This window comes from Streptopelia decaocto, assembly GCF_964273445.1.
Source record: "Streptopelia decaocto genome assembly, chromosome: 6".
Classification (NCBI taxonomy): Eukaryota; Metazoa; Chordata; class Aves; order Columbiformes; family Columbidae; genus Streptopelia; species Streptopelia decaocto.
Genome location: NC_138660.1, coordinates 43,212,859 through 43,225,717, shown reverse-complemented (window position 1 = coordinate 43,225,717; position 12,859 = coordinate 43,212,859). Strand labels below are relative to the sequence as shown.

Genomic DNA, 12,859 nt, shown 5'->3' with positions numbered 1-12,859 from the left:
CTGCGGCGGCGACAGCCCGCGGAACGGGCCGGACCGTGCGCCCGTCGAGGGCCGCCCCCCGCGCGCCGCCGCTTTGTCCTTGCCCGGCCCGGAGCACGCGCGCCCTCGGCCGCGGCGGGAGAGCGCCTGCGCGCACCCGGCCCGGAGCGGTGCGCGCTCCGGCGGCCGCCAGGCGGGAGCGAGCGCCCCCTCTCCCCTCCCCCCGCTCGCCGGGAGCTCCGCCGGCGGCGCCGCGGCGGCGGGCGGGGGCGGGAGGCCGGAGGCGGCCGGCGCCCCCTCCCCCGCCCCCGCCGGCGCGCTCCCGCCGCCCCCCGCCCCGGCCCCCCGGCCCGCCGCGGGAGCCCGCGCCGCAGAGCGGGGCTCGCCAGCGCCACCCGCCGGCCGCGGGGCCGCACCGCGCCTCCCCCCGTCCCCCCCTGCTCCGGCTCTCAATGTTCCACACTGCCCGGCCACAGAGCCGCCGCCGCCGCCGTATAGCCCCCCCGGCCGCCTCCGTCCCCTCCTCGGGCGCCGCGGGCCCGGCCCGGCCCCCCGCCATCCCGCCCCTCCGACCCAGCAGCGGGACAGGACGCCGGCGAAGGTAAGGGAGAGGCGGGCGAGGCGGCTGCCGCGGCGGCTGGGCGAGCGCGGTGGGGGGAGGCGGGGAGGAGGCGGGGGGGCTGGTAGAGGAGCTTTGTTCTTGTTTTCGGCGCTCGCTGCCTGGCGGCGGCCGGGGGCGCGGAGCCGGCCCGAGTTCACGCCTCACTTGGTGCACACGCACGGTGCGGTGCGGGGCCGGGCGAGCCGCCGCCGCCCGCCGCGCCGAGCCCAGCCGAGCCGCGCCGCGCCGGGCTCTCCCCACAAAGCGCGGCCGGGCGGCCGCCTCCAGCCCTGCCGCAGCTCCCCGCCGCGCCTCTCCGCGGCCCCCCCGGCCGCCGGGGCAGCCCCCTCCTTCCCCCCCCACCTCCCCCGATCGGCGGAAAAATGTCGGTCTGCTTGGCGGAGCGGCGCGGGGAGCGGCGGCGAGCAGAGCTGAGCAGAAGGTGCAGTTTGAATTATGCTTCTTCCCCCTCCGGCAGCTCCGTGGTGGCCAAATGCAGCTCTCGCTGCTGGCCATGTAAATAACCAGGGCTGCTGCTGCCCGAGTTGCTTTAAATGCATCTCGGGGTTTTTCCCATTTAGACAAAAACCCCAAAACACCACCACCAAAAAAAAAAACAACAAAAAACAACACTCTCGTTCTCCCCCCGCCCAGCCCAGCCCTTTAAATGCACAGAGCAAGTGTACATTTCCATCTGAAATCAACCCAAGTGTTATTGGCAATATATTTTCTCGGAGAGAGGGGGAGTGGGGGGATCTGGCGTTTGGACCCAATAAAATGCTCTGCTCCAGTGTAAATATTTACAGGGTATTAGTGACTTTTTAAAAAACATTTTCAGTGAGGTCTGTTATTTACCATGTGTCATAAGTTATTAATGTTCATTGCCTAAGTACCCTGCTAAATCTGTCTCATGCCTTAGAACAAAGTCGACAATTGGCATATTGTTTAAAGTATGAAAAAAATGCGAGTGGGTTTAAAAATTGGAAATATCTGTATTTTCAGAAGTGTAAATATTGCTTTGTAGCTGTCAAACTGCAGCCTTTGGGGACAAGACAAAGAAGTATATTTCGGATGATTTCTCGGTGAAACGGAGTTGTCACTAATTCAAGTGTTCTCTGGAGCTTGGGGAATGGCTAGAGAGAGTCCTGCCTGTTTTATTAACTCTGCCTCATCTCTTCTCCTTCCCCCAAAAAAGTTCCCCACGATGTCCAGTGATAGGCAGAGGTCAGACGATGAAAGTCCAAGTACCAGCAGCGGTAGTTCAGATGCTGATCAGAGGGATCCACCTGCACCTGAACCTGAAGAGCAAGAGGAGAGGAAACCCTCTGCCACCCAACAGAAGAAGAACACCAAACTATCGAGCAAAACTACTGCTAAGCTATCTACTAGTGCTAAAAGGTAAAGGCAACAGTAAAGCATTCTGTATTATTTGTGTATGGTATTTTGAGTTGCAGTATTTTCAAGGCAGAAGGGTTCTCCTCATAAAGCTATGTGGAAAGGAGTGAAGGACCAACTTTTGTAGGACAGAAGCCTACCAGGCAGTACCTTCATTAATCCAAGTCTTGTTTGGGTAATAATTATGCAGACTTGTCATACTTCTTTTGAAGAGTTGTTTGAGAACTTGGAAGCTTAGAGGCTGGATGCAAGGGGCACCTAAATGTGTTTCGTATTTGCAAAAATGTGTGAGAGTGTCAACTTCGGGTATCTTTTTCAGAATTAGGTTTCCATGCCTGATTGGTGTAGGGTGGAGTCCTCCTGGCGTGTTTTATTATGGTCTGTAGACTGATGACAAGCAATGTTCTTTAATTAAAGAAGTCACAAAACCCCAGTGGTTTCTGTGGGCCTTGTGAATAGCTTTTCTTGTCAGTGTATGGGAGAGCCTTACACACCTTGAACTAATGGGTTCGTCCTGCAGTTCAGGCAAGTTTTCTCCCTTGGGATGTGCTGATTCAAACTGTGGGGTTCTGTAGGTAGACTCTACCATTAAATATTAAAATCTTCAGAAATATTCTTTAGTTGTATCTGTTGCATTTTTATTTGCATATAAGGTTTCTGGCAGTCGGCTCTCAAGACACACACTCTGGTAATTTTCTGTAGGTTTAGCTGGGTGAAATAAGCGAATTTTAAATCCCGTGATTCCAGTTGTCTTTGGAGATTTAACTTTCCAGTCCTTTCCTTCCAGTTGCTTTTCTTTACAAACATTTACAAATATCCTTTAGCAAAAAATGCTGTAGAGTAGCTGTAGTGGCTTCAAGTTTTGCTTATTCAGCATGAACACCGTAGTTCTAACTTTCAGGAACGCTTGAGTCATTTTGAATTAAACCTAAATTCAGTAAATACCTTTTGAAATGTGTTAAAATCGCTGCGGAGTATGACTGGGTGGCTTTCATGACTTTTGGGCTTGTTACAGAAACCCTTTGAAATAGGATGGCTAAAGAAAGAAAAGTTCTGGCACTACTATGTAGGCTTTGTAATTTGTTATTACTTATCTTTTTTTGAAAAGCCTCAGTTGCAGGCTTTCAAGACTGAGCTTTCCCCTCTTACCTTTATTTCACTTAATTGTTGCAAGTGTAATTCCATACATCTCAAATAGTTCGGTAGCCTGACTGAATTTATTGGTACTAGTGCAAGTGTGTGCAGAGCGGTTTCTGTTAGTTTGTATTGTAACACTTGCTACTCACATGAAATTCACAACCTTTCTCATATGGGTCTTCTTCTGAAGAGAAGTCTTATTTGATATTTTTAAGAGGAATTTACCATGCGTCTTTTGAAATCCCGCCTCTTAAGTATGGAATAAACTGTCAAATTGACAAAAAGTTTTCAGTACTCTTCTTCTGGATCTTAGCATGTTGGGAATGGTTATAATAGAGTAAAGCTGAGCACAGATTATTTCAAGTTATTATATCACTTTTTATCCTGTAAATACAGCTACTGTATAAGGTTGGGGGAGGAAAGGCAGCAGAAGGTGTGGAGAGAAGCAAAGTTGATCCAGAAAGATTATTCCAGTAACAGAGACAGCCTGGCAGCTCTGCAAATCCACTTTTTAAACACACCGCAAAGCAGTAGGTAAAATATCGTGGAAAGAGTGTGTGTTCTGCCAGCGCGGGCCCCTTCCTCAGCCTCAGTCACAGGTCTGTAGTGCTGGGTTAAAGTCATTGTCAAATCCGCCTGTACAGCCCCCCCGCCTCATTTGCATATTAGCTTGAAAAGAAAATCTCTCTGGTCAAAAGTGCTCGGATGTGAAAAAGAGTTACTTTTCTGAAGACTTGTGGGAAATTTCTACCGAACTGAGTTGTAAGTGTTCTGTTTACGTGCAGAGTGGAGCAGGAAAAAAGCTGCAAAGTTTCTGAGCTGTGGGATTTGGGTTATGCCTCTGAGAACAAAGAGGAAGCAGCCATGTTAGCATTACTGAAGGCAAAGCCAATCTTGCATTTAACTGCATGGTGGTAGAGGGCAGTGTAATTCCCTGATTTATTCTATAGACTATCTCAAATGCTTTGTGTCTGTTCTCATTTCACCAACAGAATCCAGAAGGAGCTAGCTGAAATAACCCTTGATCCTCCTCCTAACTGCAGGTATGTAACAGCTTCTTAAATTCTGGATGGTGGCAGGAGATTAATGTGCTCAGGCTAACGAATGGGAAACTTAGTGCTTATGACCGGTGACTGTTAGACAAAAATCGTGTATAGCAGATTGAACAAGCATAGGGAACGTTTGATATTGAAGTTTGCTATTTTGTCTGCATGTTGGATTGATGTACATAGGACAGTGGATTTGGTTTTTCATAGTTGGTCGCTGCCTTTGTGAAGCATTAATTATGTGAACTTCAAAATACACTGAAGCTTTCGACTTAATGTCAGAATGTAGTTTGAACTGGCTTTTTGAGTGCCAGGTATACAGTTATCACTTAATTGTGAAGCGAAGGTAAAGATCCATATGTGATTTTTATATGCTTTCTCTCAGTGTGTTGCTTGGCAGTCAGATAAACTAAAGTATTGCATATAAGTTTATGTTGGTCAGAGTTATAGTCTCTTGATAGAGGATATTTTTAAGGAAGTTCCCAGCTTGGGAACATACCTCTGTTAGGTTTTAGAAAATGAAATTGTAAGCGTGGAAGATTGAGTGATTTAGTCTTAAAGTGATGGTAACTGGAGCACTCGATCTGTTTCAAAGTTAAATAGTAGCATAGCTGGCTAATTTCTTTAAATCTTTCGCATGTTTTACTTTTATTTAAAGGATGCATGAAAGTTCTCATTAGCTGTGAGCACCCGGTGTGCATATTTGCAGTAAAGCTACATTTAAATACTGTTACTTTCATTTGATGCATCTCAGTAAGATTTCTGACTGCAAGGTATCTTACGATTAATAGCTTGTGTGTAAGAGCGAGCCTCGTACATGTTTAAAAATGCTGGAAATGCTTTCTGATTTTATGTTGGAATTGTTTGGCTTTTTGAATTGTTGGAGAGGTTTGGTGCAGGTCTTGTGCATTCGGTAAAATGTGTGGTGTTCTCCTGTCTGAGTAGTTGGTGAGGGCAGGGACTAACTGGAGCTGTGTTCTGTTGAGTCTGTGGTGAAGGTCTTACCCTGAGGACTCTGCTGGGTGTTGCCTGTGTCAGGCTGATGTATAATGTGTGCATGTGAGGTTGGTGGCTCTCCCCCTTCAATAGAGACAAGCTCTATGGTGACAGCAAATGTCTGTTTGGTTTAGGGTTTTTTTCGGGAGGGAGGTGGTTTTGGTTTGTTTTGTTTTTAAATAACTGTTTTAAATAACTTTTAATAAATTACTGGGATCCAGTTCTGTGTTCTTACTTAGACCCTCGAAGGGGATACAATGGTAGAGAAAGTATTTAAATGAAATAGGACACCAACAGTTTATAGTTGCTAAAAAGATAATTGTAGCAGTTTCGAGTACATCAAGTTACAGTTTGGCTTTTAGGAGGAGAAGCCTTCCCCCCTCACACTCTCCAATAGCTCATTAGGAAAGCATGTTCCTCCCCTATTAGCACAGGAGTATTGCAGAGTTTTTCTTGTGAGCTGGAACGACCAGGTGCCTGGGAATGCTGTTGAGAAGGATGAACACTGCCCTCCCCCCCACAATGTGTCTGAAATTATTCAAGTTTCTCTCCTAGAGAGCGTAGGGGAAAATATTATTTTTTGCCAGTGAGGAAGACAGTGATTTTGTTCCCATAAGAGTTTTTGAAGAGGAATTTAACCCTTTTACTCAACACCAACTGTATGACAAGTGCAGTTTTACCTTTTGCAAAATAAAGATATTTACAAGAGACATTGGCTTCTGTAACAGAAATTCTGGGTTTTCAGGATGAACAGTTTGGACAGTTTCAGTGCCTGAAGGATTACCATTACATTGGAATTCACTTGTTAGAAGCAGCCTTTCTGGTATCAGGAGGTAAATGCAGCTGTGTTGTGTGCAAAGCAGCTGAAGCTTGTAACATGCTTTCTTAGGGGGTGCAGCAGCGCAGATTAGGCAACAGCCTGACACAGCGTGTGACACCTCTTCATTGCTTGTCATCCAACAAGCAGCGCAATGCTACTTATGCATTTCTGGTAAAAGAAAATTAATTTGCAAAAGAACATTTAAAAGTCTGTATAACTTGAGCATATGCACTTGTGCTTTAAAAATAAAAAACCTTGTGTCATAACTCTCCCAAAGAGATTTCTTCATGCAAAGTTGTTTCTCCTCTGGTTCTAGAGAGCACCCTTATCATTTGTAGTCCACATGTTGCAGACTTCACAGGAATACTGATGCTCTTGGACATTGATAATCCTTCTGGTTACTCAGTTACATAAGTGATAAAGTCAGCAATTTTTAAAATATGATAATGGTCCATATAAAACAGTAAGAGTTATTTTAACGGGATGCAGTACAAATACTGAAGAGCACGTTCAACTCTCCCGTATTGTGTGAAACACTGATGGCTGCTGCCACTTCTCGCTGCCAGTGTAACTGCACATGGAGTTGCTCCCTAGTCCAGTTCCAGCAGAGTGATCCAGGGCTGATTTACCTACTTTAAAATGACACTGTCTGGTTGCACTGTGATGCTTATGCAGGAGAGGTGTAGGTTTCCCCAGCAGTTACACTTCCCACATTCACATCTACTGCTATAACATCTGTTTTATAAAAATGCCAGAGCCCCAAGGGAGCCACATTCCTGGGTGTTCTTAGCAGGCCTGGGCTGCACATCAACTTCTACTTTAGGCACTGGGATAGCAGAGTGTCAGACCATAGCAAAAATGTCTAAATAGCAGGTTTTGCTTACTTGTCCCAACAGTAGAGATTGGTTTCTGATTCTGTTAATTGGGCAACAAACTATTAGAAAAATCACATTGTCATGCATCTCATCATGTTTGTGAGCAGCAGAGGGGCTGCATCTTGGGAAATACCAAATATGAAGCTTAATACCTTAATGATGATAGCTTTATTCTTTAACATACTGTAACACTCTAAATTCCTGTGATTCTGGTGTGATTTCCAAGAAAGATAAAGCATTGAAAAATAAAATTAGATTTGATCTAAAGCCACTGAAGATAGGAGAAGGGGCAGGAAATTTTGTGCTGATTTCTCCTCATGTTTTCTCCTGTCCAACAGAAGAGCCTGAAACGAGGTATTTACTGTCCCACATGCACTGTAGCACTAGCACACATAGAGAAACTGAGGACATAGGCATCTGATCCTGTTTTTTCTTGCTTTTGCTGGCTTATCTTGAAGCTGTGCTACTTGGTGCAGTGTTCTGTATTTAATTTCTTTTGTGCTTTTAATAGCATAAAGCAAAGCTAAAAAGGTCTTGGCCCTATTGCTCCTAGGCAGCTCAATTTCAAACCATGGCCAAGCGCTTATACATACTTCAAGGTATGGAAGAGTGCCAAACCCCACAGTTATACATTCTCAGGAAAATGCTGCAAAGATTTTGCACATAATGTGTGGTAAATCTGGGCTGCAGAGATGCTCTTAAACAGGTTTGACATATCTGGAATAACTATTTTCAGTTCATGGCAGAAAACTGTTGAGATCAGAGGTCACCAGTCTGTAGCTGGGGTTATATCTGAGGTTGCTGTTCTGACCTGCCCAACGTGGAGGCTGCGGCTCAGGTTGGGGGGGACTCAACCGGCTCTGACACTCACTGTTCTGCATGGATTTTGGGACAGGCACAAGTGAGCCCCTTCCCAGGAGTATCATGATTTACAGCAGCTTCCTTTAGCTGTTTCTGGCTGCCCTGCTAATGCACAATAGCAGAAATATGTACTCCCTGCCTTCTTTCCTCACTCCTCCTCATTTCCATTCTAAAATTAATCATTTTTCATCTTCATGGGAAAGCTTTTGAAGTTCAACCCAGTATTAAGTAAATTTAGTAACACCCATGCCAGCTTAGTTTATAGTTTACAACCCATTTTACAACAAATCCAGTTTGGTATAAACTTTGTGGGAAATGAAAGTAAACACCAAAACCAGTATATCCACTCAGAGCTTAATTCATGTAGTTTAAAAAGAGGTGAGTTAAGATAGTACATCCTTCCCTTAGGCAGGAGAATTTAAGCAATTTATAGTCTGTTCTGTCAGTTGGCTTTAATATCTTCTCTTTGTCAAATTAAAGATTAGACATCTGAAAGCAAGTGGTTAAAAACAAAAACGATCAAACAAGCAAAAAAAGAAAAGCCAGACAAAACACATGCCTTAGAACACTGATCAGAGAGACAAACTTCCTCCGTCATAGCTGCTGAGAAATGGGAATTCTTACTAAGGGAGAGCTGCTTGGATTGTCCCAAAGGCTCCCTGCTCTTTCTTATCCTCTTGCTACTGAGTGCCTGACCCAACAGGTCTGTTGAAAAGATTTTCCTTAATAGGGATTACTATCTTGATTACGATTTATTTCAGGCCTTGTATGCTAATGTATACTAATGTGATTTCCTGAGCAGTGCTACAAAAGGTAGTGGTTGATGATTTTGCTGTTTGTAGCCTCTCCTAGGCTTGCAAGTAGATAATTTTAAAATTACTTATTTTAAAATAGCAGTCCAAAGTATGCTTGCTGAGCTCAATGGGAGCAAGACATGTAGGGGTTTTGTTTTAATACAGGATTCTTCTGCTTCCTAAGGACTGTATTTGTCCCTTTCATTACTGCCACATCTTGGGCTAATTCTACGCTGCAGAGTGTTGCCAACCCAACCCCATGGTCTGGAGTGTGACACAAAGAAAAATGCCTGCAAACCCCTGGCAGACGAGCGCTATTACTGGTTTAGTTATGGACCCATGAATCCAGATGTTTGTAACTGTCTCACTGTGGTTATTACCCCATCAGTGGGGAAGCATTGCAGTTATGTATTTAAAGCAATATTGTGAAGGTATTCTTCAGACCAGCAGTTTAAGCTCTTTCAATTGAGCTGTCTGAAACAATGAGGAGCAATGAACAATTGTGCTGGTGGTGGAGGGTCTTCCACCTGCAGAGGTAGTGCTGGATTCGAGCTAACGCAGCCTTGTGTTAGCAAGGATGGTGCTGCAGCTAAGCTGGTAAAAGCCCTCCTTCTCTTAGCATACTCTATCTACAGTAAGGCTATAGGCAAATGTTTACTCTGCAAACAGTTGTGCCTGTTGAAGATGTTACTGCACAGCTGTGGTTTGCTCCAGTTCTCCAGTTCTGCCATGGAGGTGACTGCTCCAGTCAGTAAATGAAGCAGATTCATGTGATTACTCCACAGTGCTCCCCAGGGAGGAGAGAAAAAAAAGGAGGAAAAAAAAAAAACGTCATCTGAGTTTGCTTAAATGGTTTAAATAGGTGATTCAAACTCACTTTACTGGATTTTTCCTCCCTCCCTTCAGAGTAGGCATTGTTCTCACAAAGCATTTTGTCAGACACACCACGATATTAATAAGTCAATCCATCCCTTTGTCTCTCAAGTGTAATAAGTTTCCATCTCTCCTTTGTCAAAGCCAGGCATTAGTTCTGTTGCTTTTTTGAAATCAGTAGGAGGAAGAATATTCTGAATGCAGTCAAATGCCAGACCCCTGTACAGTAGCAGAAACGTGTGCCCAGGTCTTCACATGTACTGTTTGGGTTTTTTTTTTCCAAACTGTTGACTTTTCAGATCAATGGCAGTCCCCCAGTTTTGTGTTTATTCTGTTAGTTTCTTAGTAGGCAAACATCTTCATATTGCTAAATATTGAGTCCCACTGAGAAAAAAAAAACATGCCAGTTTTGCTTTTCACCTCTGCAGTGAAAACCCCAACTGTGAACACTAAATAGTTCCCTATAGAAGCAGAAGTTGATTAAGGTGTGTAAGAGACAGTGTGTTAGGAGTGTGTGCAAAAATGCCTGTGCTGAAGCTGAATGAGCAAAATTTTAAAAACATCACCCAAACTCACTTGATAATGTATCTTCTGATAGTTACATTATACTTTCTATTGGTTCTCCATATCCAACACTTTCTCCCTGCTGATTGCAATAAATGTGTTCTACAGGAAAAGAACGCTGAAGTTTGCAGAATTTTTCTGAGAACACAAACCCGCACAATTATTTTGAACACTTCCTTCCCTATACAGAAGTTTGCAGTTACAAAAATGCAATGAAGAGGGTTCACAACTCTTTTAAGAACATTTGAAGTAGCTCTCAAGTGAATATTGAAATACTACTTTTTAGCATTGTCCAGCTCTGAACATAGTCCTGCAGTTCCTTCTGAAGCAATTCCCTCATTGTTAGTTGCTGAAGGCAAATCAGTGGCTCACAGTGTTTTAAAGATACCTGTATCTAGTGATAGTCTTGATTTATCCAGAATTATTTCTACTAAGCGTTTTCTTCCGTTCTCTTTCTTCCCTCCCTCTTTCTTGCCAGAAGAGCGTAGTCTAGGTCGGGGTAGTAAAGAGTGGTATAATTTAGCACAGCAATCAGAAGTCTGGTATTTTTGTATTTCTGTCCGTTTGTACTAACAGCCTGATTCTACCATCTTTATGTGTGCACTGTGGGTTTTGCCTTATTTTTCAGTAGTCAGTGAAACTGCTTAAGGAGCAGGGATGAAACAAATTTAGAAAGGCACTTCGGTAAAACATTTAAGTGTTAAGAGCTAGAGTGCGCTGTTATTTAACATGCTTTTATTAAAAAAATGCAACAGTGGAATATTGTGTAACTCCTGAATGTTTTGAATTGTGAGAATATTTAAATTGCTTTCTTTTCAGTTGAGAGTAGGTGACAGATCCACTAACTGGAAACGCCTCAAGTTTGGGTTTTGTTGTTGTTGTTTGGTTTTGGTTTTGGTTGTTTTTTTTTTTTTTTCTGTGCTAGTACCAAGCTCTTGCAAGCTATAAACCAAGGGGTTTTTACCAACCCCCACAGAGTGAATTTCTCATGCAAGTAATCTCGGTGGCATAATTAAGGCAGGGTTATGCAACACAAATCAACGTATCTGCTCACGGGAGTAAGTTTTCATGCCTCCAGATTTGCATGTTAGGCACTTGTGTAAGCAGTGTGCACAGTGCTGTCGTACATGCTCTTAAATGTCTGCGCATTAGTCAAAAGGTCATATAAATCTTTCAGCAGTTTTCATTACCATTACTGTCAAAATGAAAAAAAAAAAAAAGTCATGGCTGTCTATCTACTCTAAAGTTGTGGAAATACTTCAAATACTTTTTTGTCAGCTATTGGCATTAGAGAACCGACCTTTATGATGTCTAAATTTTATCTGGAAACAATAGAAGAGCCCGAAACAGACCAGTTTTTTAAACAATTCTTTAAGCACTGTCATGCACAAATTTCTACAAACTGTGAAGTAATGTGTCCTTAGACTGATATTTACAAATATCCGTTTGCATAACTGTAGAGAGGCCCTTCAGGCCCTGTGATAAAACTGATTAAAATACACTATGTGTATATACATATACATGTTTCTTTTAACACTCAAACTGTGCATTGCTCACCACTGCCAGCCTGTCATATTTAGTTTGTACTAAAGAGTATGTATGGCAAGGTCCTGGCACACCGAATACTTCCCCAACAGACTGATTTGTCTGTTTGTGTCACTTACTCTTTTTTGATTTGATCTTTACTTTTACAGACTTGGGACACCTAATTTTAATTCAAATGAAGAAAGTGCAAAGAGAGTCAGCTAAACTACATTAAACCCTGTATTTAAAATGAGTTGACTGCTTCATATAAAACTGGTGTGTGGAGATTGCATGGAGCGGGTGTAACTAGGATTTGCATAGATGTGGGATATTTTGAAACAGGTAATAAAGACATCATGAAAAATACTTTGAGCATGTTTTCTGAGTTCAGGGCTAAACAGGCAGAGCAAGGATCTTCAGCTGCCATCTAGGGCAAGAGCACACATCCCATTAAGCTGGCCAGGAACTATGCTGTAACTTAAAATTGATGCCTTGCTTTCAGTCAGTAACTGCTAGTGATAAACGAGACTGCTTGCATTAATTTGGATTAATTTTCCCTGTGCAGAGAGTGCACTATACTGTTATCTAGTTCAGAACTGTGGCTGAAGAAGTTGTTAATTTTATAGCACTTACTGTAAAACAGACTGGCCAGATCTTTTAGGAACTCAATACAGATTTAGTTGACAGTGTTGAAACGACTGTTGTAAGCGTCACTTTCAGAAACAAATATGGGGCAAGATTGCCTTGATGAAATACCCCAGTGAGCTGCAGTTACCAGTGGGTCACTTTCAGGCTGGAAGAATCTGTAGCGAGGGTCTGTAGAGGACCATCCTGCAGTCGTCAGTAAATGGTGGTTTTATTATTGACATGGATACTGGACTAGGGTGTATAAATATTGCATTTGGAGGTAACAGTGGGAAGGAAGGAGCTGTAGGCACACTGGAGGACAGGACAAGAATGCAAAGTGATGTGGGCAAATATAAGAAGTGAACTGAAAAATAACATGTAATTTAATGATGAGAACTTCAAGGGACAGCACTTTGCTAGGCATAGTCAGCTGCACAAACCCATGAGGACAAAAAAAGACTGGATGAGGAGCAGTTCTTCAGAAAAGGTGTAGCCACTCTGAGGATCATGTGCTTTCCAGGAATCACCAATATGAGGCCACAGCAAGAGAAATAAATAGAACAGCAGTCGCAATAGGGGGGTGTATTTAAAAGTAAAACAGAAAAAAACCACATGTAAGACACATGGTATATGAAGCCGTCCCATTCAGTCCAGCACTAATAAAGGCCAGCTGGAGGAGCTTATCCAGTGTTAAGCACAACACTGCGAAGTGGCACGGGCTTGCAAGAAAGAAAGAGAAAAAGAGCAAGCGAGCAGTTGTTGCTAGT

At 43.7% G+C, this 12,859-nt stretch overlaps 1 protein-coding gene across 4 annotated transcripts in view; it reads left to right on the top strand.

Moving 5' to 3' along the window:
- Nucleotides 1-334: 334 nt before the first annotated feature.
- UBE2E3 (ubiquitin conjugating enzyme E2 E3) overlaps nucleotides 335-12,859 on the top strand; it is a 56,735-nt gene continuing 44,210 nt past the window's right edge. For 2 of the 4 annotated variants that reach the window (XM_082055585.1, XM_082055586.1), the window contains exons 1-3: nucleotides 446-580; nucleotides 1,776-1,978; nucleotides 4,105-4,155. In XM_082055585.1, coding sequence (XP_081911711.1) covers nucleotides 1,785-1,978; nucleotides 4,105-4,155 — 245 coding nt within the window. In that variant the 5' untranslated portion in view covers nucleotides 446-580; nucleotides 1,776-1,784. Of the gene's footprint in view, nucleotides 581-1,775; nucleotides 1,979-4,104; nucleotides 4,156-5,899; nucleotides 6,240-12,859 lie in introns of those variants that run through there. The other 2 variants (XM_082055584.1, XM_082055583.1) reach the window with 2 other exon arrangements.